Raw genomic sequence first — 26267 nt, 5'->3', positions numbered from 1 at the left:
ATCCCCTGGAGAAGGGAATGACTACCCACACCAGTATTCTTGCCTGGAGAATTCTATGCTCAGAGGAGCATGGTGGACTATATAGTCCATGGTGTCACAAAGAGTCAGACACAACTAAGCAAATATACATATATTTAAACTAAACAGTATTTTAAAAACACAAGACAGTGCATCTAGGTACTTACTACTACAGTTAATCTGAGGAGGAAAAGATTAAGTCTGTTTGAGTGAGTTTTGAAAAGCTTTATAATGAAGAAGATTTTGATTGTATGGGTTTCTCAAGACACAGATGGAGTCCTCATTGGATATGATTTGTATAAGGAATGGTGAGAATTTCAGTGTGGGCAGAAGAAATGTTTCCTCTGAGGAAGCTTATCCATGAGAGGCTAAGAAAAATGGGCCATGATTTTAAAAGACTTCACTAGCCAGATTTCGCAAATTTGATTTACCCTTTAAGTATTGGCAACCCACTCCAGTATTCTTGCCTGGAGAGTCCCATGGATGGAGGAGCCTGGTAAGCCACAGTCCACAGGGTCGCAAAGAGTTGGACACGACTGAGCGACTTCACTTCACTTTCTTTCACTTTAAGTATTGAGACAGTAGAGAACACGTAGATTTGATCAGCAAGGCAGTGGAGTCATCAAAATGTAACCTTTTCCTTTGAAATTGTGGATGTTTAGCAAGACACTGAGGATTATTCCAGAAATTGTCGGGGACATCCAAGTGGAAGGTAGGTATCATGTCTGATTGTTTCCGTTTGTCTCACTGGTTGTGCTTTTGAGTCATTTTGGTTGGTGGCTGATGACAGTTCATCAGAGGTCATGAGAAAGTGATGATTACATTAACTCCAGGGTCCAATTGAAAGTCAAAATGTTTCATAATAGTTTTCAAACAGCCAAATTCTAATGCAAATATTATTGCCCATATAACTAAAATGCCTTCAGTGCCTCAACAGAATATACCTTTCTAACACTGACTGGAAGAACTGGTCATATAGGATATCAATGTGGGTCTTGCTTGAGGGGCTTAAGAGGAGTTTAGTTTCTCAAGATCTAAGATATGGAGAAATTTTGATTAGGGATAGGGAAATGGCAACCCAGCCCAGGATCCCTGCCTGGAAAATCCCATGAACAGAGGAGCCTAATGGGCTATAATCCAGGAGGTCACAAAGAGTCGGCACAACTTAGTGACTGAGCATGCATGCAAGGGAGAAATGAACTTTGGATGAGTTGAAGACTCAAAATTGACCCGTTTCATCTTTTTAATGACTGAAAGTGGTTCAGGACTTTGGAATGGAGGAAGGTATTCTCTCACCCTAAGGAATGGATGTTTCCATGTTGCACTCTTGAGTTGCTTTTGTTCTTTTCTTCTTTTGTAAGGGAAACTTTCAGATACTTTTCTGACAAATTAAAACTCTCTACAGAGGAATTAATTCAGGTTGAACCTGTACTTGGGTTAAAAAAAAATACATAGAGTTTTACTTGAAAGTTAAAAGAAAACCATAATAGACTAAAATAGGAATAGCTTAGTCCAGCTAACCTGCTGGTTCTCCATGCCCTCCTAAAACTAGCTGTGCTGCATCAGTGATTTCCCTCAAGGAAAAGTTTCCTTCTGAATATTTGTACTTCTGATGTGCCTTTCTTTCTGGCCACTTGACTTTCCTTTAAGAATTTTCCACAGTTTGTTGTGATCCACACAGTCAAAGGCTTTGGCGTAATCAATAAAGCAGAAAAAGATGTTTTTCTGGAACTCTCTTGACCTGCCTCTTGAGAAATCTGTATGCAGATCAGGAAGCAACAGCTAGAATTGGACATGGAACAACAGACTGGTTCCAAATAGGGAAAGGAGTACATCAAGTACATATTGTCACCCTGCTTATTTAACTTAGATGCAGAGTACATCATGAGAAACCCTGGGCTGGAAGAAGCAAGAGCTGGAATCAAGATTGCCAGGAGAAATATCAATAACCTCAGATATGTGGATGACACTACCATTAATGGCAGAAAGTGAAGAACTAAAGAGCCTCTTGGTGAAAGTGAAAGAGGAGAGTGAAAAAGTTGGCCTAAAACTCAACAATAGATGAGATGGTTTCATGGCATCACCAACTCAATGGACATGAATTTGAGAAAACTCCGGGAGTTGGTGATGGACAGGGATGCCTGGCATGCTGCAGTCCATGGGGTCTCAAAGAGTCCGACACGACTGAGCAACTGAACTGATACTGATTCTGACTTTCCTAATGGCTCATTTCATAGCTTTCTTTTGGTGCTCACTGACCTCCTCAGACACACGTATAATGACTGCTTCCGTGCTGCCAGAGAACTTGATTCATCTCCTGGTCATGGTTTTTAATGACATTTGAGCTATTTGTTAGGTTTTCAGCCTCTTCCTGGACTGCACTCCTCTTGCCAGGAACAACATTGTTACCATACACTAACCTAACGGTGCAATGCCACTTGGATTGTGTTAGTTTTTCAACAAATGCTAAGTAATGGGAAAGGTTAACAGTCAGTACCTCCTGAATCTTGGGTATCTGCCTTCATGACACATTTGTATCACCTTTTGTCTTGCAGAGGATCAAATTCCGCGGGGATTCCCTACTATTGATATGGGCCCACAGCTGAAGGTGGTTGAGCGTACACGCACCGCCACCATGCTTTGTGCAGCCAGTGGGAATCCGGATCCAGAAATCACTTGGTTCAAAGATTTCTTACCCGTCGACACAAGCAACAACAATGGCCGTATTAAGCAGTTACGATCAGGTAGGGTCTTGTTACTGTTTCCATGATCTCCTAGAGAATTTTAATTTTTCTTTTTAGTTTTCTCTCTATTTTAATTTTCATTTTATTTATTTTTATTTTTTAGGTATTAATTTTTCTCCCTCTTCTCTTTCTCTGTTATTTAATGTGTTGTCCACGTCTGTGATGTCATAGCCTGTTTCAGAGTCTGTCTTTCTTCTCTTCTCTGTGTTTTGCAGCTTCTGTTTAATCCACATTGCTCACTGCTGTGACTGTATTTTTGATAATTTATTTTTTAGTTTACTGCTCTTCTGCAGTATTTGATGGATTCATTTTCTCCTGTTTCTTTCTTATTTCTCTGTTTTCTTTTGAAACAAATTTATTTCAACATTGGACTTCATTTGAAACTTGCAAGGAGTTCCAATGGTTATATCCATTAAAAATCAAAAATGTTCATATTAAACACTAAAATGATTCCGTTTTATTAAAGTGTGTTTCTCTGTCTTCTCTACATTTTAACTCATCAAACTACCAACGTTTAGTAAGTTTGGGCACATCTGCTTTCTTTTCACTAATACATAAAACACAGAAATGTTATCTCATAAGTATCCAGATGTATTTTTTATAAAGTCCTTTACAAAGTACCAATGAAAGGAGGGGATTTTTATTAATATTTTTATAGTGTTATTATGAGTGAGTATTTTCTACACATTTGCCACAGTAGTGTGCGCCCACACTAAAGATTTTTAAACCCTCCAGTGACTGGATCTACAGAAGTCTGCTTTTGATTGGTGTAGACTCCAGCTTTTGCTTCTCTCTCTCTCTTCCTATCTCTCTCTCTTGCTACCTGTTGCCCTTTCTCCCTCTCCCATCCCCACCCCAAGTTTATTCATTTGCTCTCTTTAGACTAAAAGTAGAGATAATTCTAAATCTGTTAATTTTTAGAGCCTGTCCCTAGGTAATTTCACAGGGATGTATACTAGTAAGCTGTTTATTTTGGCATGGGTAGTACTATTGATAATATAATTCTAAGTTGTTTAACTGCCTGTCTTCCCAGAATTCTCAGCTTTTGACCTGTCCTGTGATGTTAAAGCGTCTTGTTAACTGCCTCTTTTGCTTGTTGTCAGCAGAATTGTGTAGATTAGCATTCTGTTATTGTAAATAAAGAATTAATTATTCACCTGTAACATAGATGATTTAGTATATAAAGCTTTAACTCTGAAAAATTTGTACCAAATTATAAGGAATATAATAATATTTTTATGCTGTCTTTCTTCTCTCCGTATTTAAATCTCCAGAATCTATTGGTAAGTGCTTAGTTCTGAAGCGCACTTCACCCCCACTAATTTCCATATTCAGATTACTATTATTATTATTAATAAAATGCATGGCATGCATTTTACTAACTGTCAGTGTAGACACAAGATTTCCTTAGTGGCGTGCACATTCACACATCCACGGAACTGTTGTTGTAAGAACACTATGTAGAAAAATAAAATAATACACAAGTTATACCACACAAATGTAGCAATGTAAGTAGTGTAAGATATATCCAATGAACAGTGTTTGTTTCTAGTTAGTCTTTAGTATTTCCTATAATAGTATATATATATATACATATCTATATATATACTTAAATAGATTAGCCAGTATTTCCCCCAGTTATGTCTTTAAAAATATTGTTTAGTTCTTTTTTTTTAAGAGTATGAGGCATATAAGATATAATTCTAACCCTGTATAATCCCAGACCTAAGAACTCATTTGCTTCTCTGATAAAGGCAATGCTGCCTATTGTGGTCTTTGCCCTCTGTGGTATAATGCAACTTGCTTTTATGATCTAATAATACTATCTAATATATTCCTGTTTTACCAGTAGAGTAATTCAAGTTTCTTTTAAGACCTTATTTAATTCTGTAAATCTAATTTAATTCTTCTCCCCAGCCCTAGCCTCCTTCTTCTCGTACTAATGCTTCTTCTTTCTAATCTTATTTGCATTCATATTATCCACCCAGGTGGTACACCAATAAGAGGTAAGAGTGCTGAACTAACGTTCACAGAATGATCTTGCTCATTCTTTCTGTCCTTTCATCACTCTCATCTTTGTCCTGTTCTCAAAATCATTCCAATAATGTCCATCAACTTTATAATTTTCCTTTGTACTGTTTGGTTATGATTGGTGACTCTCATCTTGTGAGTTTTTCTTTCCTTTTTCCTTTTTCTCTTTGTTTTGTTCATTTCTTTCTTTATGAAAATGATTCTTTAAGTTGTGATATGCTTCAAAGAAAGCATATCCAGGTCTTTAGACCACAGACCAGTCACAGCGTACCATCTGTCCCTCTTTTTTTCTTTTCTTCTTCTTCCTTTTTCCTTTTTTTCTTTTTCTTTTTTCTTCTTTTTCCTTTTTTTTTTTGTCCAACTGGAGAAAAAAAAAAAAAGATCATTTTTTTTCTTCCTTAGCTGTTCTTGTTCTGGACCAAAGTCAAGATGGTCTGGAGAACAGTGGCAGACATGCAGAAGACAGCCTGGAACACCTGCTTTTTGTCTTTATCTTTCAAAAGGTTTTTGCTTTTGTTCTTCAATTCTTTTTTCTCTTACTGTCTTAAAAGTCAAAGAATGACTCCCCCTTCCACCTGATCACACTCGCCTGCAACCTGACAACAGTGCTTTTTTCCCCTCCCACTTCTTTTTTTTCTTGGATTACTCGCCTCTGGATTTTTCGAACTTCTGTCCTTCAGGCTCTGGAGACAAAAGGTGCTGAGTATTCTTGGTGGTATGTGGTATTGATGGTTTTTCAGACTTTGACTCAGTGTGCATTTCTTTTATAATTCTTGTTTTGTATTTTTCTTGGGGTTTTGTGACACCACACTGCTAATCCCACTGGTGGATTTTGATGGGTGTCTTAGGGGATCCGTCTCGAGGTCCTCAAGCAGTGGTTGGTTGGCTCTCCGGGCTGGCGTAGGCCGTGCTTTTTAACTTTTTTAAAACCTTCTAATTCAATTACTCTTTGTTTTTCAGCAAACGTAATAAATGATTGTAAGTCGTGGCAAACTGGTCTTTCTTTTCTTAAAAAATCTGCATGTCTTAAGGGAGTTTTGTTTCTTTAAGTAATATTTTCATGATATATAATGACTAATTTTAATTTTTTTTGCTTCATGCAGCCTTTTTTGTGCTTGCTGCGTATTTTTGGCTTTCTTCAGCAGAAGACTTTCTTGAAAACCCGGCCTGGTTTTTTTTGAGAGTACCTCTCTTTTGCGCCACTTTTGCTACCAAAATGAAACAAAACAAAAACCAAAAAATTAATCTTTTGTTTGATTTAAAAGCCATACTTCCTTGAAGCAGTCTCACCCATCTTCATTTTATAGTCTAGGAAATAAGCGTATTAATTATGAGTAGAATTCTTGCTTGGGAAAAGATAAGTTTTTATTATGCTAGCGTTGATGATGTAAAAAATTTTTAAAAAAAGAAGAAATAATCTCTGTATGTTTTTCTCATCGCATCATTTCTGTCTGTGCACCTTGGCAAGAGATTGAATCGACGTTGAGCGGATCTTCCTTTGCAGGGCTTTTCATATTGTTAAGAGGTTTAGCTTTCTGCTCTGAGAAAGCTTTCTCTGACCATCTCTTTGGCAATATATTTTATATCCATGCAGGAGCCCTTCAGATCGAACAGAGCGAAGAATCTGACCAAGGAAAATATGAGTGTGTTGCTACCAACAGCGCGGGCACTCGCTATTCTGCCCCTGCCAATTTATATGTCAGAGGTAGGAATGACGTAACTGTGGCATCGCGTGTTCATTCAGGCTCAGGGGGAATTGAGATATCCACAGGGTCTGTGTGACTGTGTCAGGATTTAATCAGCTGATGTGCTAATAATGACAGTAGCTGAAGCATTTTAGCGGGTAGAGAATTAAATATTTTAAATATATGGTTGAAAAAAAAAGGTGGACCACTCTTGAGTAAAATCTATCCTGAGGCTTGAAGTTTGTAAGTATATTTGCATTTTGACATCTTGATTATTACTTTAAGTGCATTGATTGAACTGTGTTTTGCATTGGTTTGAGGTTTTCTTTTCCTTCTCCTTTTTTTCTGTTGCTGTGACTCTTCTGTTTCCTTATCAAACCCTGAGATAATTGCTTGGTGTGCCACTAATCAGTTCTCCGTGCAACTCCAAGCATAAAGGTGTTTATGTCTTCATGACCTCTGCTGCAGAGTTGTAAGGATATAACTGCTAATCTATAAAAAACAAGAAACAGGTGCTACATGCAACTAGCACAGTTGTCTTGTCTTCTTCCCTTTTATACTCATTTATAAACACATAGTATTATCATGTGCATATGCCTCTGCATATATATATATATTTATACACACACCCAAGGTTTTTTTAAAATTATTCACTTTCTGAAAAGTTTAATCTCTTGATTGCCAGGGAACAGTGATTGTATTTTAAATCATGATATCATTGTCCTTGGGAGAAGAATGAGTGAAGATACATCCGTATTTTTTTTTAAGTATTAGAAATGTTTAAATTTTGAGCTTATAAATGGCTGTTCCTTTCATTTCAACTAGAAAGAAATACTTCTTCCCTGGAGTTCTCAAAGCTGCTTCCTGTACTTTTATTGTCCAATGAAAGCGCTCTTATTCCTGATCTCCATGCCTATGAATAACCACAAAAGGTGTGGGTGGGGGGGGTGGGGATATGTAAAAGACAGGAAAAGCTCTAAGTTACAATAAAATGAGTTCCCTTAGGAAAATATCTAGCTTGATTTTGAAATTTTTGTTTGAGATAAATTTGTTTCCTTGGGGATGCTTTTCTCTCCTGTCGTTCTCTGGAGTCTGGGGTGGGAGAATATGAAGAAAAACTATTTCTTCTCCAAATTCTTTGAAAGCCCCTTGATCCTTTTTCTCACATTGGTGACCTCCTTTGCTGCATGAGGCATGTGTACCTTCTTCAATGGAAAAATTTCAAAATGATGCTAGCTATTCTTTCTAATACTGTCGTGTTAGTCCTTGAAGTGTTGCTAACGTTTTCAGCCGAGGTAGGAAAGATTAAATAAATCAGATAAAGATGTTCAAGTAGCAGTTGAAAGCCTTGATATGGCCTTTTTACTCTCTCTGTGTTTCCCTTGTTTTTCTCCTTTCCTCATTTCATTGTGTTCTGCATCAAACCCCCTACATCCCTCAGAGCTGCGAGAAGGTTGGTGTGTTTTTTACTTTTTACCCACCTTACAAAACTATTAATTAAACCAATAACAAAGAATACAAATGAAATGAATGTAGCTGCATTGTGGTCTTCTTTTGGTTAATGGTATGTTCTAGCAGGGAATGCCCTTGGCCATGGCTTCCGGTGCTTGCTGGTGGTTCCTAACTGTGGGGCATGATGGGAGAGAATGAACCTGGGTGCATGGTGACGGGTAACACTTAACTCTCAGGTCCGGTGAGCTTGGTCAGTGTTCCTGCTTTCCTTCCTGCTCCACTTTTCCCGTCTCCTGCCCCACGTTTAATTTCTGTCTCACAAAGATGCCTGCTGCCCATAGAATGACTTCGTAGTGGTTCCACTAATCCCAAGCATGAAGACTAAACTCTCCTCCATTTTTCTTGACATGTTATTCGACACCTCGGAGTCCACGCTGGCTCCTGTCTGCTTTGTGTGACCTGTGAATTGGCTGCAGGAGGCATGCCTAGCCTGCTCTTTTCTTCTCCTCTGCCTGTCATTCACCCGTGAGGCCATTGCAGCCAGCCCTCTCAAATCCATGGAGGTTTCTCTCATTCTGAAGGACAGCCAAAAAGTTGACAGACAGAATGATTTACTTACTATCTTGGGGTTCTATGGTTGTTTGTTTATTAACATTTATAATTTTAATAATCACTTGATTTATCCATATTCAAGGTATGCTCTAAATGATTACCTCTTAACCTAAAATGCTCATGGTATAATGTTTTGCCAATAAAAGCCCAAGATGAATCCTATGTCTCTTACCCTCTCCTTGTACCATGTTTGAGACACATGTACTGAAACACACATAAACGTACAGATTATCTGAAGCAGGAACACTGAACTGTAATTGCTTGTTTTCTTCTGTGTTGTATTGCTTTAATATGATCTACTGTCTTCATGTCATGTCTCACTGTATGGTTTAGAGCCATTGTCCCTCAATTTGAATGTAGGCGTAAAAAGCCTCTGACTAGACTTTTGTGTGATCACCTGTATTATTTTATCTTAGATATGAACTGAATGGAATCTTGAATGTGAACTCCCCAGCTCCCTTCCTGAATTTGCAATCCATACCTTTGACAACCTGCCTTCGTCTAATATCTTCTTCCTTTTAATCCTACTGTCCTCCCCTAAATCTCTGTCTTGGTCACTGTACTTACCCCTCATCCCTTTGTGTTTAGTTCTTCCCCTGTTATTTCCTTTGCTGCCATTGCTCCTGGATGCCAGCCATTCTCCCGTCATCCTAAGCATGGCCTTGAGATCACCTTGTGCATGCCTTGCATGTCCCAGTCCAGTATCTCTACTGGCATTGGCTTTGTTTCTTCCATGCCTATAACTTGATATGTGCATATATTTCTGTGTTTGTTCTGGTGTTAGTGTGAGGTCTTGAGGCTGCATCTCCTCTGAGTCTGAAAGCAAATAAATTGCATTTTCAGTGTACTCTAGATGATGTTTTCCAGGACTGGGATGTGACAGTGTGGTCCCACACATGCATTCACATCACCTGGAAGAGCACAGCACTGAAGTTGGTTTTGATACTCAACATAAACCTACTGATGGCCTTCCAGCCCACTTTCCTGCATATACATGAATGCATAGAATCCTTGTCATATGCATGCATGTATATGTTTTTGTGTTTATCTTATGCATGATGTTTGTGTATTGTTAGTTTGTAGATAGTTTTTTTGTGGGGCCCTTGTAGGTCTGAATCAACTTTTGTATGAATGTGCCTAAGATATCAATGACTAAAATAATTTTTTCTGTGTATACACATACCATACTTGTATGGTGTGTATTATCCACAGTTTTACATGTTTTGTTTTTGGACAGTCCACAATATGTTTCAATATGTGTCTGTACAGTGCATGTCATGTGTTGAATCAGGCTGCTTTTTCTTGCCTTGTATATTTTATCATCTTCCTTTGTGTTTTGTTCCAGTTCGCCGTGTCCCACCAAGATTCTCTATCCCACCCACTAATCATGAGATTATGCCAGGTGGAAGTGTTAATATCACCTGTGTGGCTGTGGGGTCACCAATGCCTTATGTGAAGTGGATGTTGGGGGCAGAAGATCTGACACCTGAAGATGATATGCCAATAGGAAGAAATGTCCTGGAACTGAATGATGTAAGACAGTCAGCAAATTACACCTGTGTTGCTATGTCAACACTGGGTGTCATTGAAGCAATAGCACAGATCACTGTCAAAGGTATGCTCAGTAGTTCATGCTTGGAGGATCTGGGTCCCCTCACATCAACTGACTAATGCCTCTACAAAGTCTGTTCTTGAAATCCTAAAATGAATCCGTTCATTGGGCACTGTTTCACATAGTCTTATTTGTGGTATCACGTTAGATACACATATCTAGGTAGGCAGGTTCTCTCTTAAAAGTATTGACAACCTAAGTCATGATAATTTTCAAAATATTTAAGTGGTAGCCAGGCTCAGGCACTAACAGGGCAGGATGAGGAATGCTCAGCATGCTCGGCTGTAATGGTCGGGATGTTGGGGACAGGTTTTACATTCATCCAGAACCTTGAGAAGAGGTACATGACAGAAAAATCCAAGTAAGTGTTAATAAATGCTCAAAATCCCAGAAGACAGAAAAATAGAGTTGAAATCAACATGGTCTAATAATAGATGCTTTAAATTTTTTATAGACTCTGCCATTAAAATGCAAAATGTAAGTGTGATTATATTCTGTTTTAGCTTCATCTCTCACCTTGTGTAGGTGAAGTGCTCAACAATTTTTTTTTTTTTCTTGAAATAAGGGTACTGACTATAACCAATGAATTATATGCCTTGGTTACTTTTGAATCAAAGGAGGGGAAATGAATATGTGAGGGAACCAGCTGTTTTTACAAAGTATTTATAGAATTTTAGAAAACTTTCCTAAAATGAGTCAGTATGAGAGTAACTTTAGATTTCTGCAAATGTCTGGAACTGTTGCAAAGTGAACACAAATTATCTTCCCCTTCTAGGAATTGTGACCCTAAAAAAAATAATGGACCACACATAATGTAATCAGTGCCATACCTTTGACCAAATATATATATACTTACTATATACCGTATAAAAATAATGTGGCGTAAGAACAAGGTACACACCGTTTTCAATATTTCCTCATTTAAAATATTAAGAATAATGTTTCATTACATATAATTACTGTACTAAGCATACTATTACAGACACAAAACCTGTACTGTATAATCGGCGTCAGTGAAACTGAGAGTATCTGTTAAATATCAGTAAACACACATCTTTAATTAGCAATATTTTTACTTGCCTCAAGAATACAGAAAAGCATCTAGGGAAAATTCAGATTATCTGCTTTCTTGCAAAATGCCAGACCAGAATATTTAAACAAATGTCTTTTTATTATTATTTTCCATAAAATCCCTTGGCCAAATATTATCATTCCATGGTTCTTAGAGTCATATGCAAATATTGAATCACCTTTCCCATACTAACCATGTCAGCTTTAAATATTTGAAGATTTACTAAAGACCTTCAGGAATGCAAAAGCAGGAGTCACATTAAACTAATATCTTGTTCAATTTCTTGTCTTTGTTTTCCTGACTCTTGCCACTTCCCTACCCCCTCCTCCTCCAACATAAATAATAAAACATGAGGGTGAAACTTGATGGCAAAAAGTGAATCGAAACTAAAAGCACCTTAGAGAAAGGACTCATTTATTTAGGTCGTCATTTCACAATGCTTCTTAAAAACCTACTCAGGTCTAGACAGTGTTCTAGGTATTGTTGGTGTAACAGTGATTAAATGCAAGTTTGTTATTCTTGAAGAGTTACCATTGTAAGGAGTGTTTTATTTTCTTTAAGTTGAAAAGGAAAGAAGAGTACTAAAGAGCTGTTTATAGGAGTGTTACTGTCTGAGTTTTCACTAAAAAAATCAGCTTGTGAAATTCTCCTTTCTTCCCTAACACCATACCTTTCTGAATCACTGTCCAGGGGAAGTGCTTGAATACGAGGCCATTGGTGTAGATGGCTTTTTTTCTTAGTTAGTAGCATTTTGAGTTGTGCTTTTTTTCTAAAAAAAAAAAAAGAACATGATTTCTAAAATATGAAGTTAATTGAAATGTTTTTCATGTAGCTATAATATGATATTACTGATATTGGATATAGAATATATATTATGACAATAAAATATTTTTAAAGAGATTTCTGGATAGGCTTTAATTTAGTTCCTTCAGCATATTTTGAATATTAAGTAAAAAAGCATGAATTTGATTGATTAACTTGAAATTGTTATTCTTTGTTAACCTTAAAATTATTGGTTAGATAATTTATTTAAAAAATTATATACTGTTGTCTATGTCATACATCTTGAAAACATAATGAATACTCTTATAGCAATTGAATTCCATTTCATTATATTTAAAATTTTGCTATTTTCAATGTTTATTAGTATTTAGTTGTATCATTTTTTTGAAGTGAGAATCTCATTGGCCAAGCTTTTGGTTATAGTAATTGTAATAACTGGAACCAGTTTTCTCAGGGTGCCAGATACATTCTAAGAGCATTACTGGATTAGCTCATTAATCTTCACCACAAACTCATGAAATACAGTTACCCAACTGTACAATTCCAATAATGCATTTTTTCCTATTTTTCACATGAGAAAACTAGAGCAAACTGAAATTAAGCAATGTATCCAGAATCTCATAGATAATAAGTGGTGAATTTCATTATCAGCCCCCAATTGCAATGCTATATTAATACACTTCGAGTCACCTGGGGTTTGCCACCTGCGCATGTCTTACTGTACATGCGCACTGACCACTTAGAAAACTGTACTTTGCTATGATTTCATCTAATTAAATCTTCACTAGATACGTAATCGCATCACTCTAATACGAGAGTTATGGAATCTTGTGATTTCTTAAAGCTGATGGGTGTTCATGGCCTTTTTTCTCCCTCAAGCCTTACCCAAACCTCCAGGAACGCCTGTCGTGACTGAGAGCACAGCTACAAGCATCACGCTGACATGGGACTCTGGGAACCCCGAGCCAGTCTCTTACTACATCATCCAGCATAAACCTAAGAATGCTGAGGAACCTTACAAAGAAATTGATGGAGTGGCAACGACACGCTACAGTGTCGCTGGACTAAGCCCCTACTCGGATTATGAGTTCAGGGTCGTCGCTGTCAATAACATTGGGCGGGGGCCTCCCAGCGAGCCCGTGCTGACGCAGACCTCAGAGCAAGCACCGTCCAGCGCCCCGCGGGATGTCCAGGCACGGATGTTGAGTTCAACCACCATTCTGGTACAGTGGAAGGAGCCTGAAGAACCAAATGGACAGATTCAAGGATACAGAGTTTATTATACAATGGATCCCACTCAGCATGTCAACAACTGGATGAAACACAACGTAGCTGACAGCCAAATCACGACCATAGGCAACTTAGTGCCCCAGAAAACGTATTCTGTCAAAGTTCTGGCTTTTACCTCGATTGGAGATGGTCCTCTTTCAAGTGACATTCAAGTCATTACTCAGACAGGAGGTAGGTCTGCTTCTGAACGGGGAGCAGGGTGGAGGAGAGTTGGTGCGAAGAAATGGCAGGGGCAAAAACAAAGAATAAAGGTAGTAGACAGTCTAGTTTTTGAGATTTAGAGCTTCTAAGTAAGGAGTTAAGGCATGTGAAAAGGAACAGGCATGGACACTGAAAGACTATAAATAATACAGTCCTTTGAAAAGAGGATGTATTTAACATCTTTTTTTTTTTAATTGAATTATGGTTGGTGTACAATATTACATAGGTTTCCCGTGTACCATACAGTGATTCACAGGTTTTAAAGGTAATGCCCCATTTATGGTTATTATAAAATATTGGCTAAATATTCCCCATGCTGTGCAATAAATCTTTATAGCGTATACCTAATCGTCTATAACTTACTCTCCTACCCCTGTATGTAGCATCCTTTCTTTTTGTATCCAAATGACTTGAAGGCTTTCTGCAGGAGATGGATGAATGCATCCACCATGCAGCATTTAGAGAATAGAAGAACCGTGCTCCTTTATATTAGCAACTCTAATAGAAGAGTCCCACAATTTATTTAATCTGTGGAGGAGTGGGTAATTCAAGATAAAGTTAAAACTAAAACCATTTGTCAGGAGGCCTTGGATATTAAATGGTTTATATTTGCCAGGAAGCAGCTTGCTTAAAAATTAATATTCTGTTAATGTTTTTAATTTTTTTGTCTTTGTATGGGCTCATGGGTAAAGACAGTTGCCAATATCTGAAATCAAACTTTGGGGCCTTATTCACCCATTTTACTGTATGTTAGAGCAAACACCAGTGATTTTATGAAGAAAAACTTGGCCCTTCTAGTAGTTTTATTTTTATAAGAGGATATCAGATTTCTGAGGTCTTAGATTCAAATTGATCAGTTTGTCATGGGATGAGTTTTGCCTGGGAAATCCCAAGGGCAGAGGAGCCTGGTGGCTGCAGTCCAAATGGTTGGGCGTGACTGAGCATGCACACACATACACGGGAATAAACCATAGTGGGTTTCTTTTTAAGTTTATTCTTAAATATCTAAGAACTGTTCATGTGACTGTTTATTTTGTTGGAGCCTCTTAAACTTGTTATTGGGGCTTCCTAGTGGCTCAGATGGTAAAGAATCTGCCTGCAATGCAGGAGACCTGGGTTCAATCCCTGGGTCAGGAAGATCCCGTGGAGAAGGAAATGGCAACTCACTCTAGTATTCTTGCCTGGAGAACCCCATGGACAGAGGAGCCTGGTGGGCTACAGTCCATGGGATCACAAAGAGTTGGACACAACTGAGTGACTGACACTTTCAAACCTACATTAATCTGTGATTGTCTTGGCGGCATGCCATTGGTTTGTTCTGAAAATCCACATATGGACCATGTAATTGGAGAGCGTGTCTATAATCTGTAGTCATAGCTCATGGGTAATCCTGAGAATGAATGATTACATTTTCTCAGCTGTCAAAAGTCGGTAAACTTATGTTGAACCACTGACTTATTTTTATGTTGTGGACTTTCTGCATCTTGTGCCTGAGAACGTTCGCCTAGGCTGCTAGAAATCTAGTATGTTTATAGCTCTCCTACCTTTATTCTCATACTGTTACTTGGCTCTTATTGGTTTGTTCATGGATTTACCACTAAAATATCAAAAAGATGACTGTAGAAGTGTTTTATCATTGTTCTACTAAAACTCATCCATATATCTTCTTGGTTTGGCTTTTATTGTGTTTCCAGTTCTTCTGTGTTTCTTATGTTAATATGCATGAAAGTATTATAGAGTAAGTTTCTCATAAGTTTCTCATTGAAAAATGTAGAAATCAGTGAATCTCATTCTTTTTCTTGACTGAAAATAGTCAACTGTTGAGATTATTTTTTATTATACTATTCTAGCAGTTAAATAACCATTAAAGATATAAGAAAGTATATAGGAAGAGGATATACCTAAACTCCAGTTCTAGGTTTTTAGGTTTTTCAGCGTGTATACAGAAAGAAACTCTGATCTTAGAGTAATGTAACCAAGGTTTGAATCCTTAAGTCCCATTTTTAGCTCTATAACCTTTGACGAGTTACTTCATCTCTCTGAACTTCAGTTTTCTCATCTAAAGTAATAACCCCCTTATAGAGTTTAGGAGTAGTAGTTTTTTTCTGTTTTTGTTTTTGTTTTAATTTTCCTAAGGCTGCTGTACAAAATGCTACTTCCTGGGTGGCTGAAACAACAAAAATGGATCGTCTTTGGTTGTAGTGACTAGAAATTTGAGAACCACGTGTCAGCAGGCTTGGTTCCCTCTGAGAGCTGTTAGGGAGGCCCTGGGGCTCGCTCCTAGCTTTTGATGGTTTGCGGGTAATCTTGGCTGTTCCTCAGCTTGTAGAAGCGTCACTGTGATTTCTGCCTACATTGTTCATGGCCTTCTCCCTGGGTGCATGTTTCTCTGTCCAAATTTCCCTTTTTTATAAGGTATCAGTCATAATGGATTAGGGCCCAACCTAATGATCCCATGTAATCCTGATAATGACTAATTACATCTAATACAATGACTGATTGTATCTGCAGTAATTTTATTTCCAAATAAGGTCACTTAATAAGGTTCTTGGTATTAGAAATTCAATGTATGATCATTTTTGTGGGAGACTCTTCAACCCGTAACAAGACAATCAATTAGATAATGGACAGAAATATTTTCTAACTTCAGTTGTGCGTGATCATCATCATCGTAACTAACATGCTGGGCAGTCTGCTTCTGGGTGTATTAATTCTTCCTACTCATTTAGATAGATGTGGAATTATCTCAAGTAAACTGAGGATCAGTAAAGGTAAAAAGAGTCAGTAACTTCCTTTGGGTCATAGGTTATTATCTGGATACTCTAGATTCTTTTTGGAGAAGGCAATGGCAGCCCACTCCAGTACTCTTGCTTGGAAAATCCCGTGGACGGAGGAGCCTGGTGGGCTGCAGTTCATGGGGTCGCAAAGAGTCGGACACGACTGAGTGACTTCACTTTCACTTTTCACTCTCGTGCATTGGAGAAGGAAATGGCAGCCCACTCCAGTGCTGTTGCCTGGAGAATCCCAGGGACAGAAGAGCCTGGTGAGCTGCCATCTCTGGGGTCGCACAGAGTCAGACATGACTGAAGTGACTTAGCAGCAGCAGCAGCAGCAGCTAGATTCTTTTAAGCACCATTATCTTTTCTATTACTTTTCAAAATTTTTATTTCATATGGGGTATAGCTGATTGAGAAACAATGTTGGGATAGTTTTAGGTGAGTGGTGAAGGAATTCTGCCATACCTATACATGTATCCATTCTCCCCCAAACTCCCCTCCCATCCAGGCTGCCACATATCATTGAGCAGAGTTTCATGTGCGACCTTGTGGGTTATCCATTTTAAAAATAGCAGTGTGTCTGTGTCCATCCGAAACTCCCTAACTGCCCCTCCCTGCTTCCTTACCCTTGTCAACCATAGGCTTGTTCTCCCTCTGTGAGTCTGTTTCTGTTACATCAGTTGCTTTATTTCTTTTTAGGTTCCACATATAAGGGATGTCTTAGGATATTTCTCCTTCTCTGTCTCACTTACTTCACGTAGTAGGACCTTCTCTAGGTTCATGCATGTTGCTACACATGGAATTACTTCATTCCTTTTATTGGCTGGTTATATTCCATTGTGTATATGTACCATGTCTCTCTATCCATTCCTCTGTCAATGGACTTTTAGGTTGCTTCCATGTCTTGGGTATTGGGTATTGTGCTGCAATGAACACTGCTGTACATATATCTTTTCGGATCTTGTTTTTCTCCAGATACAAGCCCAGGAGTGGGATTGCAGGGTCATATGGCAACTCTGTTTTTAATTTTTTTTAAGAAAACTCCATACCATTGCTGTACCAATGTGTATTCTACCAGCAGTGTGGGAGGGTCCCCTTTTCTCCACACCTTCCCTGGCATTTATTGTTTGTGGAATTATTCATGATAGCCATTCTGGCTGCTATGAGGTGATATCTCATTGTGATTCTGACTTGCATTTCTCTAATAATTAGCAACATGGAACATCTTTTCATGTGCCTGTTAGCTATCTGTATTAGGCCAACTTTTTCACTCTCCACTTTCACTTTCATCAAGAGGCTTTTAGTTCCTCTTCACTTTCTGCCATAAGGGTGGTGTCATCTGCATATCTGAGGTAATTGATATTTCTCCTGGCAATTTTGATTCCAGCTTGTGTTTCTTCCAGTCCAGCGTTTCTCATGATGTACTCTGCATATAAGTTAAATAAGCAGGGTGACAATATATAGCCTTGACGTACCCCTTTTCCTATTTGGACCCAGTCTGTTGTTCCATGTCCAGTTCTAACTGCTGCTTCCTGACCTGTATACAGATTTCTCAAGAGGCAGGTCAGGTGGTCTGGTATTCCCATCTCTTTCAGAATTTTCCACAGTTTATTGTGATCCACACAGTCAAAGGCTTTGGCATAGTCAGTAAAGCAGAAATAGATGTTTTTCTGGAAATCTCTTGCTTTTTCCATGATCCAACGGATGTTGGCAATTTGATCTCTGGTTCCTCTGCCTTTTCAACATTCAGAAAACAAAGGTCATGGCATCCGGTCCCATCACTTCGTGGGAAATAGATGGGGAAACAGTGTCAGACTTTATTTTTGGGGGCTCCAAAATCACTGCAGATGGTGATTACAGCCATGAAATTAAAAGACACTTACTCCTTGAAAGGAAAGTTATGACCAACCTAGACAGCATATTCAAAAGCAGAGACATTACTTTGCCGACTAAGGTCCGTCTAGTCAAGGCTATGGTTTTTCCTGTGGTCATGTATGGATGTGAGAGTTGGACTGTGAAGAAGGCTGAGCGCTGAAGAATTGATGCGTTTGAACTGTGGTGTTGGAGAAGACTCTTGAGAGTCCCTTGGACTGCAAGGAGATCCAACCAGTCCATTCTGAAGGAGATCAACCTTGGGTGTTCTTTGGAAGGAATGATGCTAAAGCTGAAACTCCAGTACTTTGGCCACCTCATGTGAAGAGTTGACTCATTGGAAAAGACTGATGCTGGGAGGGATTGGGGGCAGGAGGAGAAAGGGACGACAGAGGATGAGATGGCTGGGTGGCATCACTGACTCGATGGATGTGAGTGGGTGAACTCCAGGAGTTGGTGATGGACAGGGAGGCCTGGTGTGCTGTGATTCATGGGGTCGCAAAGAGTCGGACATGACTGAGCGACTGAACTGAAATAAACTGAACTGATTCTTCTTTGAAGAAATATGTATTTAGGTCTTCTGCCCATTTTGAGTGGATTGTTTTGATACTGTTAAGAATCATGAACTATTTGTTAATTTTAGAGACTAGTTCCTTATCCATTATCCTAATACCAATTGGTGGGTTATCTTTTTATTTTCTTTTTTGTCTCCTTTGCTGAAGCACCATTGTCTTTCAAATTAATAATTTACAAATATCTTTTTTTTTTTGGTTCCTACTGGGTTTTTGAACAGAGGCAGGAAATACAGGGTTTCAAGTATTGTATCCAAGAATTAAGTATGATTTACTTCTGAAATACTTGCAGTAGCTATCCGATTATTCCAGTACAGAGGTACATTAAACTATTTACATAGGAAAAAACAATATATTTATCTACACGAAGAAGGAATACCTTTCTATTTGGAGGTTATTATACTTAATCACTAAATCTGGTTCTTAATTTTCTAACTACAAATTTTAGCATGAATATCAAAGTGTTTTATTTTTTTTTTCTTATGACAGGAGGATTTAGCTAAGAAACCAAATAGTTTCTGAAACTAAATTCAACCAAAACATAAGAATCTTTGAGAGTCATGAGATCCTTATCTTAAGAACATGGAATGGCAGACAATAATGCTTTCAGTCACAATTTAATGAAAGATATAGAGCTGATGTTTCAATAGACCATATTTTGATTTTCTATATTACCAGGGGACATAATGTAACATAAATCATTACTCAGTGAAGGTAATATTGTGACAGGAGCAATTGAGTTAATGTGATCCAGGGACTCTGTACCTAAAAAAAAAATCTAGATAAATGGGTCACAGATGCATTAGAATAGCTGTTATCAATTTCTGTTTAACTTTTTTTTTTACATTAAGATATTTCCAAGAACCTTGCATAATAGTTGTGATTTTAATACCTATTGATTGAGAAGATATATAATGACATGATGACTTGTGCCTGCCAAGATCAATAGGCTAAGAAAACCTTCCGAAATGGCACAATGATTTGATCTGTTCTCCAGACTTAATTAACAAAGGCCATTTGATGTTAGTGGACACCTGCCAAATACAATGATGTTAGTTCTGATATAATTAATGCTGAGATGCTCTTGATTAGCTAAATCATAGAACCACTGCTCAGCAAAACATAAAACCATTATAAAATGTTATTTTAGTTAGGTTATATAAAATTTAAGTTTATGATTATTCTCACTAATATTTTGTTTTTTCCGAACCTAAAAAAATTCACAGGTCAGTAATATAGCTATATAAACTCAAATATATTTTAATTTTATATCCAGAGAGATATATATTGTATGTCTACTTAATCAGAAAGGTACTTTAATTATATTACCTTTAATTCCCTGACAATAATATTTCTGTTTTTGTTTAAAATCAGACTCTGCAGAAACGGTATTTAGAAATAAAGTGAGTTTAAGAGAGACATTATTACTTTTGATCTTTTCCAAGAGTAGTCATACATATTGATATAAATGGAGTTGATGTAAATTCGTAATTTCTAGGAATATAGACAATCAAAATATCTATCTATTGTTGTTGTTCAGTCACTTAGTCTTGTCTGACTCTTTGCGATGCCGTGGACTGCAGCACACCAGACTTCCCTGTTCTTCACCATCTCCCAGAGCTGGCTCAAATTCATGTCCATTGAGTCAGTGATGCCATCCAACCATCTCATCCTCTGCCATCCCCATCTCCTCCTGCCTTCAATCTTGCCCAGCAAAAGGATCTTTTATAATGAGTCAGCTCTTTGCCTCAGATAGCCAAACTGTTGCAGCTTCAACTTCAGTATCAGTCCTTCCAATGAATATTCTGGGTTGATTTCCTTTAGGATTGACTGGTTTGACCTCCTTTCAGTCCAGGAGACTCTCAAGAGTTCTCTAACACCACAGTTCAAAAGCATCAATTATTCTATGCTCAGCCTTCTTTATGGCCAACTCACATCTGTACATGACTGCTATTAAAACCATAGCTTTAACTGTAACTATATGGACCTTTGTCAGCAAAGTAATGTCTCTGCTTTTTAATAAGCTGTCCAGGTTTATCGTAGCTTTTCTTCCAAAGAGCAAGCATCTTTTAACTTCATGGCTGTAGTCACCCTCTACAGTGATTTTTGAGCCCAAGAAAGTAAAATCTGTCACTGTTTCCATTGTTTTCCCCTCTGTTTGGCCATGAAGTGATGGGACCAGATGCCATCATCTTAGTTATTTGAATGTTGAATTTTAAGACAGCTTTTTCACTCTCCTCTTTCACTTTCATCAAGAGGCTTTTTAGTTACTCTTTGCTTTCTGCCATCAGGGTGGTGTCATTGCAAATCTGAGGTAGTTGATATTTCTCCCAGCAATCTTGATTCCAGCTTGTGCTTCATCCAGCCCAGCATTTGGCATGATGTACTCTGCATAGAAGTTAAATAAGCAAGATGACAATGTGCAGCCTTGACGTACTCCTTTCCCAATTTGGAACCAGTTCCTTGTTCCATGTCTGGTTCTAACTGTTGCTTTTTGGCCTGTATACAGGTTTCTCAGGAGTCAGGTAAAGTAGTCTGGTATTCCCATCTCTCTTTAAGAATTTTCCACAGTTTGTTTTGATTCACAAAGTCAAATGTTTTAGTGTATCAGTGAAGTAGAAGTATATGTTTTGTTTTGTTTTGTTTTTTTTTTCTGGAATTCTATTGCTTTTTCTATGATCCAAAAGATGTTGGCAATTTGACCTCTGTTTTCTCTGCCTTTCTAAATCCATCTTGACCATCTGGAAGGTCTCGGTTCACCTACTGTTGAAGCCTCACTTGGAAGATATCGAGCATACTTTGCTAGCCTGTGAAATGAGAGCAACACTGTGGTAGTTTGAACATTCTTTGGCATTGCCTTTCTTTGGGATTGAAATGAAAACTGACCATTTCCAGTCCTGTGGCCACTGATGAGTCTTCCAGATTTGCTCACATTTTAAGTACAGCACTTTCACAGCATCATCTTTAGGATTTCAAATAGCTCAGCTGGAATCCCATCACCACCACTAGCTTTGTTTGTAATGATGCTTCCTATAGCCCACTTGACTTCACACTCCAGGATGTCTGGCTCTAGGTGTGTGATCACATCATTGTGGTTATCCAGGTCATTAAGATCTTTTTTGTTTAGTTTTTCTGTGAATTTTTGTCACCTCCTCTTAATATCTTTATCTTCTGTTAAGACCATACCATTTCCTTTATTGTGCTCATTTTTTTTGAACTTTTTTTTTTTTTTAATTTTTGTTTTTACTTTATTTTACTTTTACAATACTGTATTGGTTTTGCCATACATTGACATGAATCCACCACGGGTGTACATGCAATCCCAAACATGAACCCCCTCCCCCCACATCCCTCCCCACAACATCCCTCTGGGTCATCCTCCTGCACCAGCCCCAAGCATGCTGTATCCTGCATCGGACATAGACTGGTGATTTGATTCTTACATGATAGTATACATGTTTCAATGCTATTCTCCCAAATCATCCTACCCTCTCCCTCTGAGTCCAAAAGTCCGCTATTGTGCTCATTTTGCATGAAATGTTCCCTAGGTATCTCTAATTTTCTTGAAAGTTCTCTTGTCTTTTTCAATTCTGTTGTTTTCCTCTCTTTCCATTGTTCACTTAGGAAGGCTTTCTTATCTCTCCTTGCTCTTCTTTCGAACTCTGCATTCAGATGGGTATATCTTTCTTTTTCTCATTTGCCTTTCGCTTCTCTTCTTTTCTCAGCTATTTGTAAGTTTCCTCAGACAACCACTTTGCCTTTCTGTGTATCTTTTTCTTGGGTATCTATTTATAGTCAGTAATATAGTCTCTTAATTATGAATATTAGTGCAGATGAAACTATCACATAATCTTTAAATGATTTTAAATATAAAAAAGTTTTGGTTAAAATGATTATTTTCTAAATGTATGGATTAATCATCCAGAGTTTACATCACTTTAACTTCTGGCATTATAATTACTTGCAACTAGTTCACGTTGAAAATACGTCGACTGTATGGTCATTGACAAGGGACGTATTTGCGTTATGTTGGAAAAAAACTCTGCAATAGAAAAACACTTCGGAAAAGATGTCTGTTATAGTTTTCTCATGTATATAATTATATAAGAGTGTAGGGTAACTATATTTTACAAAAGAAGTACAAATAAAACTCTTCTAAAGAAATGTAATAAATTAACACCTTAAACCTGTTCACTGAAATAAATGTATGTTGTTCATGCTAATAGGGCAATCATAGAGCTGTTAAATCCTAATGAGTGTCTTTTTTCTGAACTTTCTTTAGAAAACACATCTGACCTCTAATTCTTCTATGCATTCAATAAATTCTTGGAGAAAGTACTGATTTTTATGTGCAGACCTTAATAGTATAGGTCTTTGAAAGGAAAATAATTATATGCATTTACTAAGTAAATATTAATGAGTCATATCAACTTTAAATGTTTCGAAGGAGCAAAGTTGTTATAGAACTATGACATTTTAGAGACGTTGTGCTTTAGATTTTCAGAATTTTCAAATCATTTCATTACTATTAAATATATATCAACAAGTCAATATAGGCAAATTAAAAAAGACTGATTTCCAATAACAAAAATTTAAATGCTTTTTCTAGGTTATTTTAGCAATGAGTAAAGGAGCTATGGCTATAAATACAACTGTAATAAAATTTAACTTTTTCTTATTGATGTTTAATGACAGTTGAGAACAGGATTTATGCAGGTGCATGTGTGTTAAGTACTACTTTTGTCAATAATATATCTGTAGCACTTAGAAATCTGACTCCTTGTTTGAATTTGGTTTTGTTTTACCACCGCTATAATTCTGGCTGTTGTTTTATTGTTGTCGTTACTGTTTGTCAATATGCTAGATACTCACATTTTAAAATATGTGCCTTATTAGAGCACCAGCTATTTTAACAATAAGTTATTTGAGGGTTTTTTTTGTATCTTTGGTACATTTCATATTTATACTATGGTGAGGTAAAATTGTTTTTTAGCCAGCTTATATGTGTGCTAACCTGTTTCTCTTCTAAAATCTACTGAAATTTGATTGCTTCTAATTATCAAAGTTTAGATGTCATGCAGATTTTCTTTTCACTTTTTATTCGTTCTCCATTCTCTCTAAGTTGCCTTCAGATATTTGTATTGAGTATAATTGTATTACTATGCAAATATTTTACATTTCTCAATGGGTTATAATCTTATTTTAGGGAATTGATAACCCATATTTATATTTCTTTGTGGACATTAAATAAGCAATCAAGAAGAAGGATATAACAGCAACACTTCACCAAATATAAGGATTTATTAAATATAATTTTAAAGAAAAACTATTTTTCTGCATTCTTTTTCTCTGGCCACATGTACATTTTTTGGTTTCTGGTCACAGTTACTACACTTACATTTCTGGGTGAGTTTTGTTGTTTTTGTTATTGTTGTTGTTCTTCTTCTTCTTCCATATATTTTCCAGAATCAGATTTTCCCATAAAAAGAATCTTAGGTTCATTAGTGAGAGAAATGGGACAAAACAGGAAAGCTCTTAATAGAATAAAAATTAAATATACATAGTCTAACATGAAGTAAATGAGATAAAAGAATGTCAGCAAGTTTGTGGTGTAAACATTGTGAGAGTTTGTGGTGTAAACATTCTGCTAAGTCACTTCAGTTGTGTCTGACTCTGTGCAACCCCATAGATGCAGCCCACCAGGCTCCCCCATCCCTGGGATTCTCCAGGCAAGAACACTGGAGTGGGTTGCCATTTCCTTCTCCAATGCATGAAAGCAAAAAGTGAAAGGAAAGTCGCTCAGTCATGTGTGTATAGATATATATATACATGTATATATTGAGAAGGAAAGGGGAGAGGGAGGGAGACAGTCAGGGAAGGAGAGAAAGAGGGGAAGGGTATGGAAGAAGACAAATGTAAATGTTAATAGAGCCTTTGTAGCATTGTATTTGGTGTAAAATTCTGACCAGTGATGAAATTTCCCTGTGTCTCCAAGTGGCACAAACAAAATAAATATGACAGTTGGGAGTCCACTAAAGTGTTTTCTTCTAAACATATATTATGATCATTAGGACTAATTTGTTTGGGGAATATATAAGTAAATACATTACTATCATAGCTTTTTTTTTCCTTTGAAGCCTCAGCTTCATTGTGGATGTTTCAGCACTGACTAAATGATACTGAGGAAGCAGTATCTTTATAAGGTGAACCCACAGTTCCCTGGTGGCTCAGACAGTAAAGAATCCGCCTGCAGAGCAAGAGACATGGGTTCGATTCCTGAGTTGGGAAGATACCCTGGAGAAGGGATAGGCTACCCGCTCCAGTATTCTTGGGCTTCCCTGGGGGCCTAAACCGTAAAGAGTCTGTGCGCAATGCAGGAGACCTGTGTTCAATCCCCGGGTCAGGAAGATCCCCTGGAGGAGGGCATGGCAACCCACTCCAGTGTTCTTGTCTAGAGAATTCCAGAGAGAGCGGAGCTTGGAAGGCTACAGTCCATAGGTTTGCAAAGAGTCAGACAGGATTGAGTGACTTTCACTTTCAAATTCCCTAGAAAAGTCTGAGTAGTGTGGGCACAGAGCCTGATATAACAAAAAGATCTTTTAAGCCCTGGTCCATATGCTAGATTTTGTCTGTAGACATCTTTTGCCCAATACAGTATTTTTTATTTCATTTCAACTGTTTCATTTTATTTAAGATTATAAAGAAGTTGAAAGATTTTACCTAGAAGATTCATTATCAACTTCTGTTGAAAAATCAGAAGCTTGGGGCAAGACTGAACCCACATCCCACAAGGCAGCAGTCTACTGGCTCAGAGCATCACTGACTCCTTCTGGTGGCCCAGGCACTCCTGTGACCCTGTGTCCATACGGCCTTCTCATCCGCCTGGCATTTCTAGGCACTGGTGTTTCTACTACAAGTTTACAATCTAATAAATTATCTGCCAGCCCACTTCAAAAGAAGATGGTGAAAGCAGAGGAGGAGAACCTCATTGTATTATATAGCAGAGGAGGAGAACCTCATTATACTGTTTAAAAAGTCTAACTATCCAGTTGCGTGATCACTACTTACTTACTTTGTGCAAGGATAAAATGAACATTTACACCCTCTGAGACTTTGATGTAGCTATTTCATTATTTAGAAAGAGAGGGCTTTGAGTAAAACCAAACAGAATTAGGGGATTAAAGGAAGTGTATGGCACTAAACAAGGATGAAACATCGGGACCTACCAGGAATTTGTTTGAGACAAATTAAAAGCAAAAAAGTAAACAGTTTAAGTAAGAAAAAGTTAATTAGATTCCCACAATGTTTTCAGTCGCTGTCACTCAATTTATTATTAGCATTAGCAGGGAGGAAATATATAACCAGCATTTATTATCCTGAGAGCAGCCTTTCAATACTGTCTGTGTTGTTAATTCTTGACAGTACTTTATTCAGTTTGGATTATGTCAGAAGTTATCACAAGGTGTTCTTTCCCAGACTTGTGGAAGTTGGAATAAAACTAGAGAAAAAGAAGTGACTGCATACATATGCATAGGCATGTGTATTT

At 37.6% G+C, this 26267-nt stretch overlaps 1 protein-coding gene across 40 annotated transcripts in view; it reads left to right on the top strand.

Moving 5' to 3' along the window:
* PTPRD (protein tyrosine phosphatase receptor type D) overlaps positions 1–26267 on the top strand; it is a 2474579-nt gene that overhangs the window by 2242467 nt on the left and 205845 nt on the right. For 20 of the 40 annotated variants that reach the window (XM_060410982.1, XM_060410984.1, XM_060410981.1 and 17 more), the window contains 5 exons: positions 2574–2762; positions 4751–4768; positions 6388–6498; positions 9888–10157; positions 12889–13470. In XM_060410982.1, coding sequence (XP_060266965.1) covers positions 2574–2762; positions 4751–4768; positions 6388–6498; positions 9888–10157; positions 12889–13470 — 1170 coding nt within the window. The remainder of the gene's footprint in view (positions 1–2573; positions 2763–4750; positions 4769–6387; positions 6499–9887; positions 10158–12888; positions 13471–26267) is intronic. The other 20 variants (XM_060410987.1, XM_060410960.1, XM_060410965.1 and 17 more) reach the window with 1 other exon arrangement.

Source organism: Ovis aries, chromosome 2 (genome assembly GCF_016772045.2).
Source record: "Ovis aries strain OAR_USU_Benz2616 breed Rambouillet chromosome 2, ARS-UI_Ramb_v3.0, whole genome shotgun sequence".
Taxonomy (NCBI): domain Eukaryota; kingdom Metazoa; phylum Chordata; class Mammalia; order Artiodactyla; family Bovidae; genus Ovis; species Ovis aries.
The sequence above is the reverse complement of the archived record's forward strand: the minus strand, read 5'-3'. Positions and strand labels throughout refer to the sequence as shown.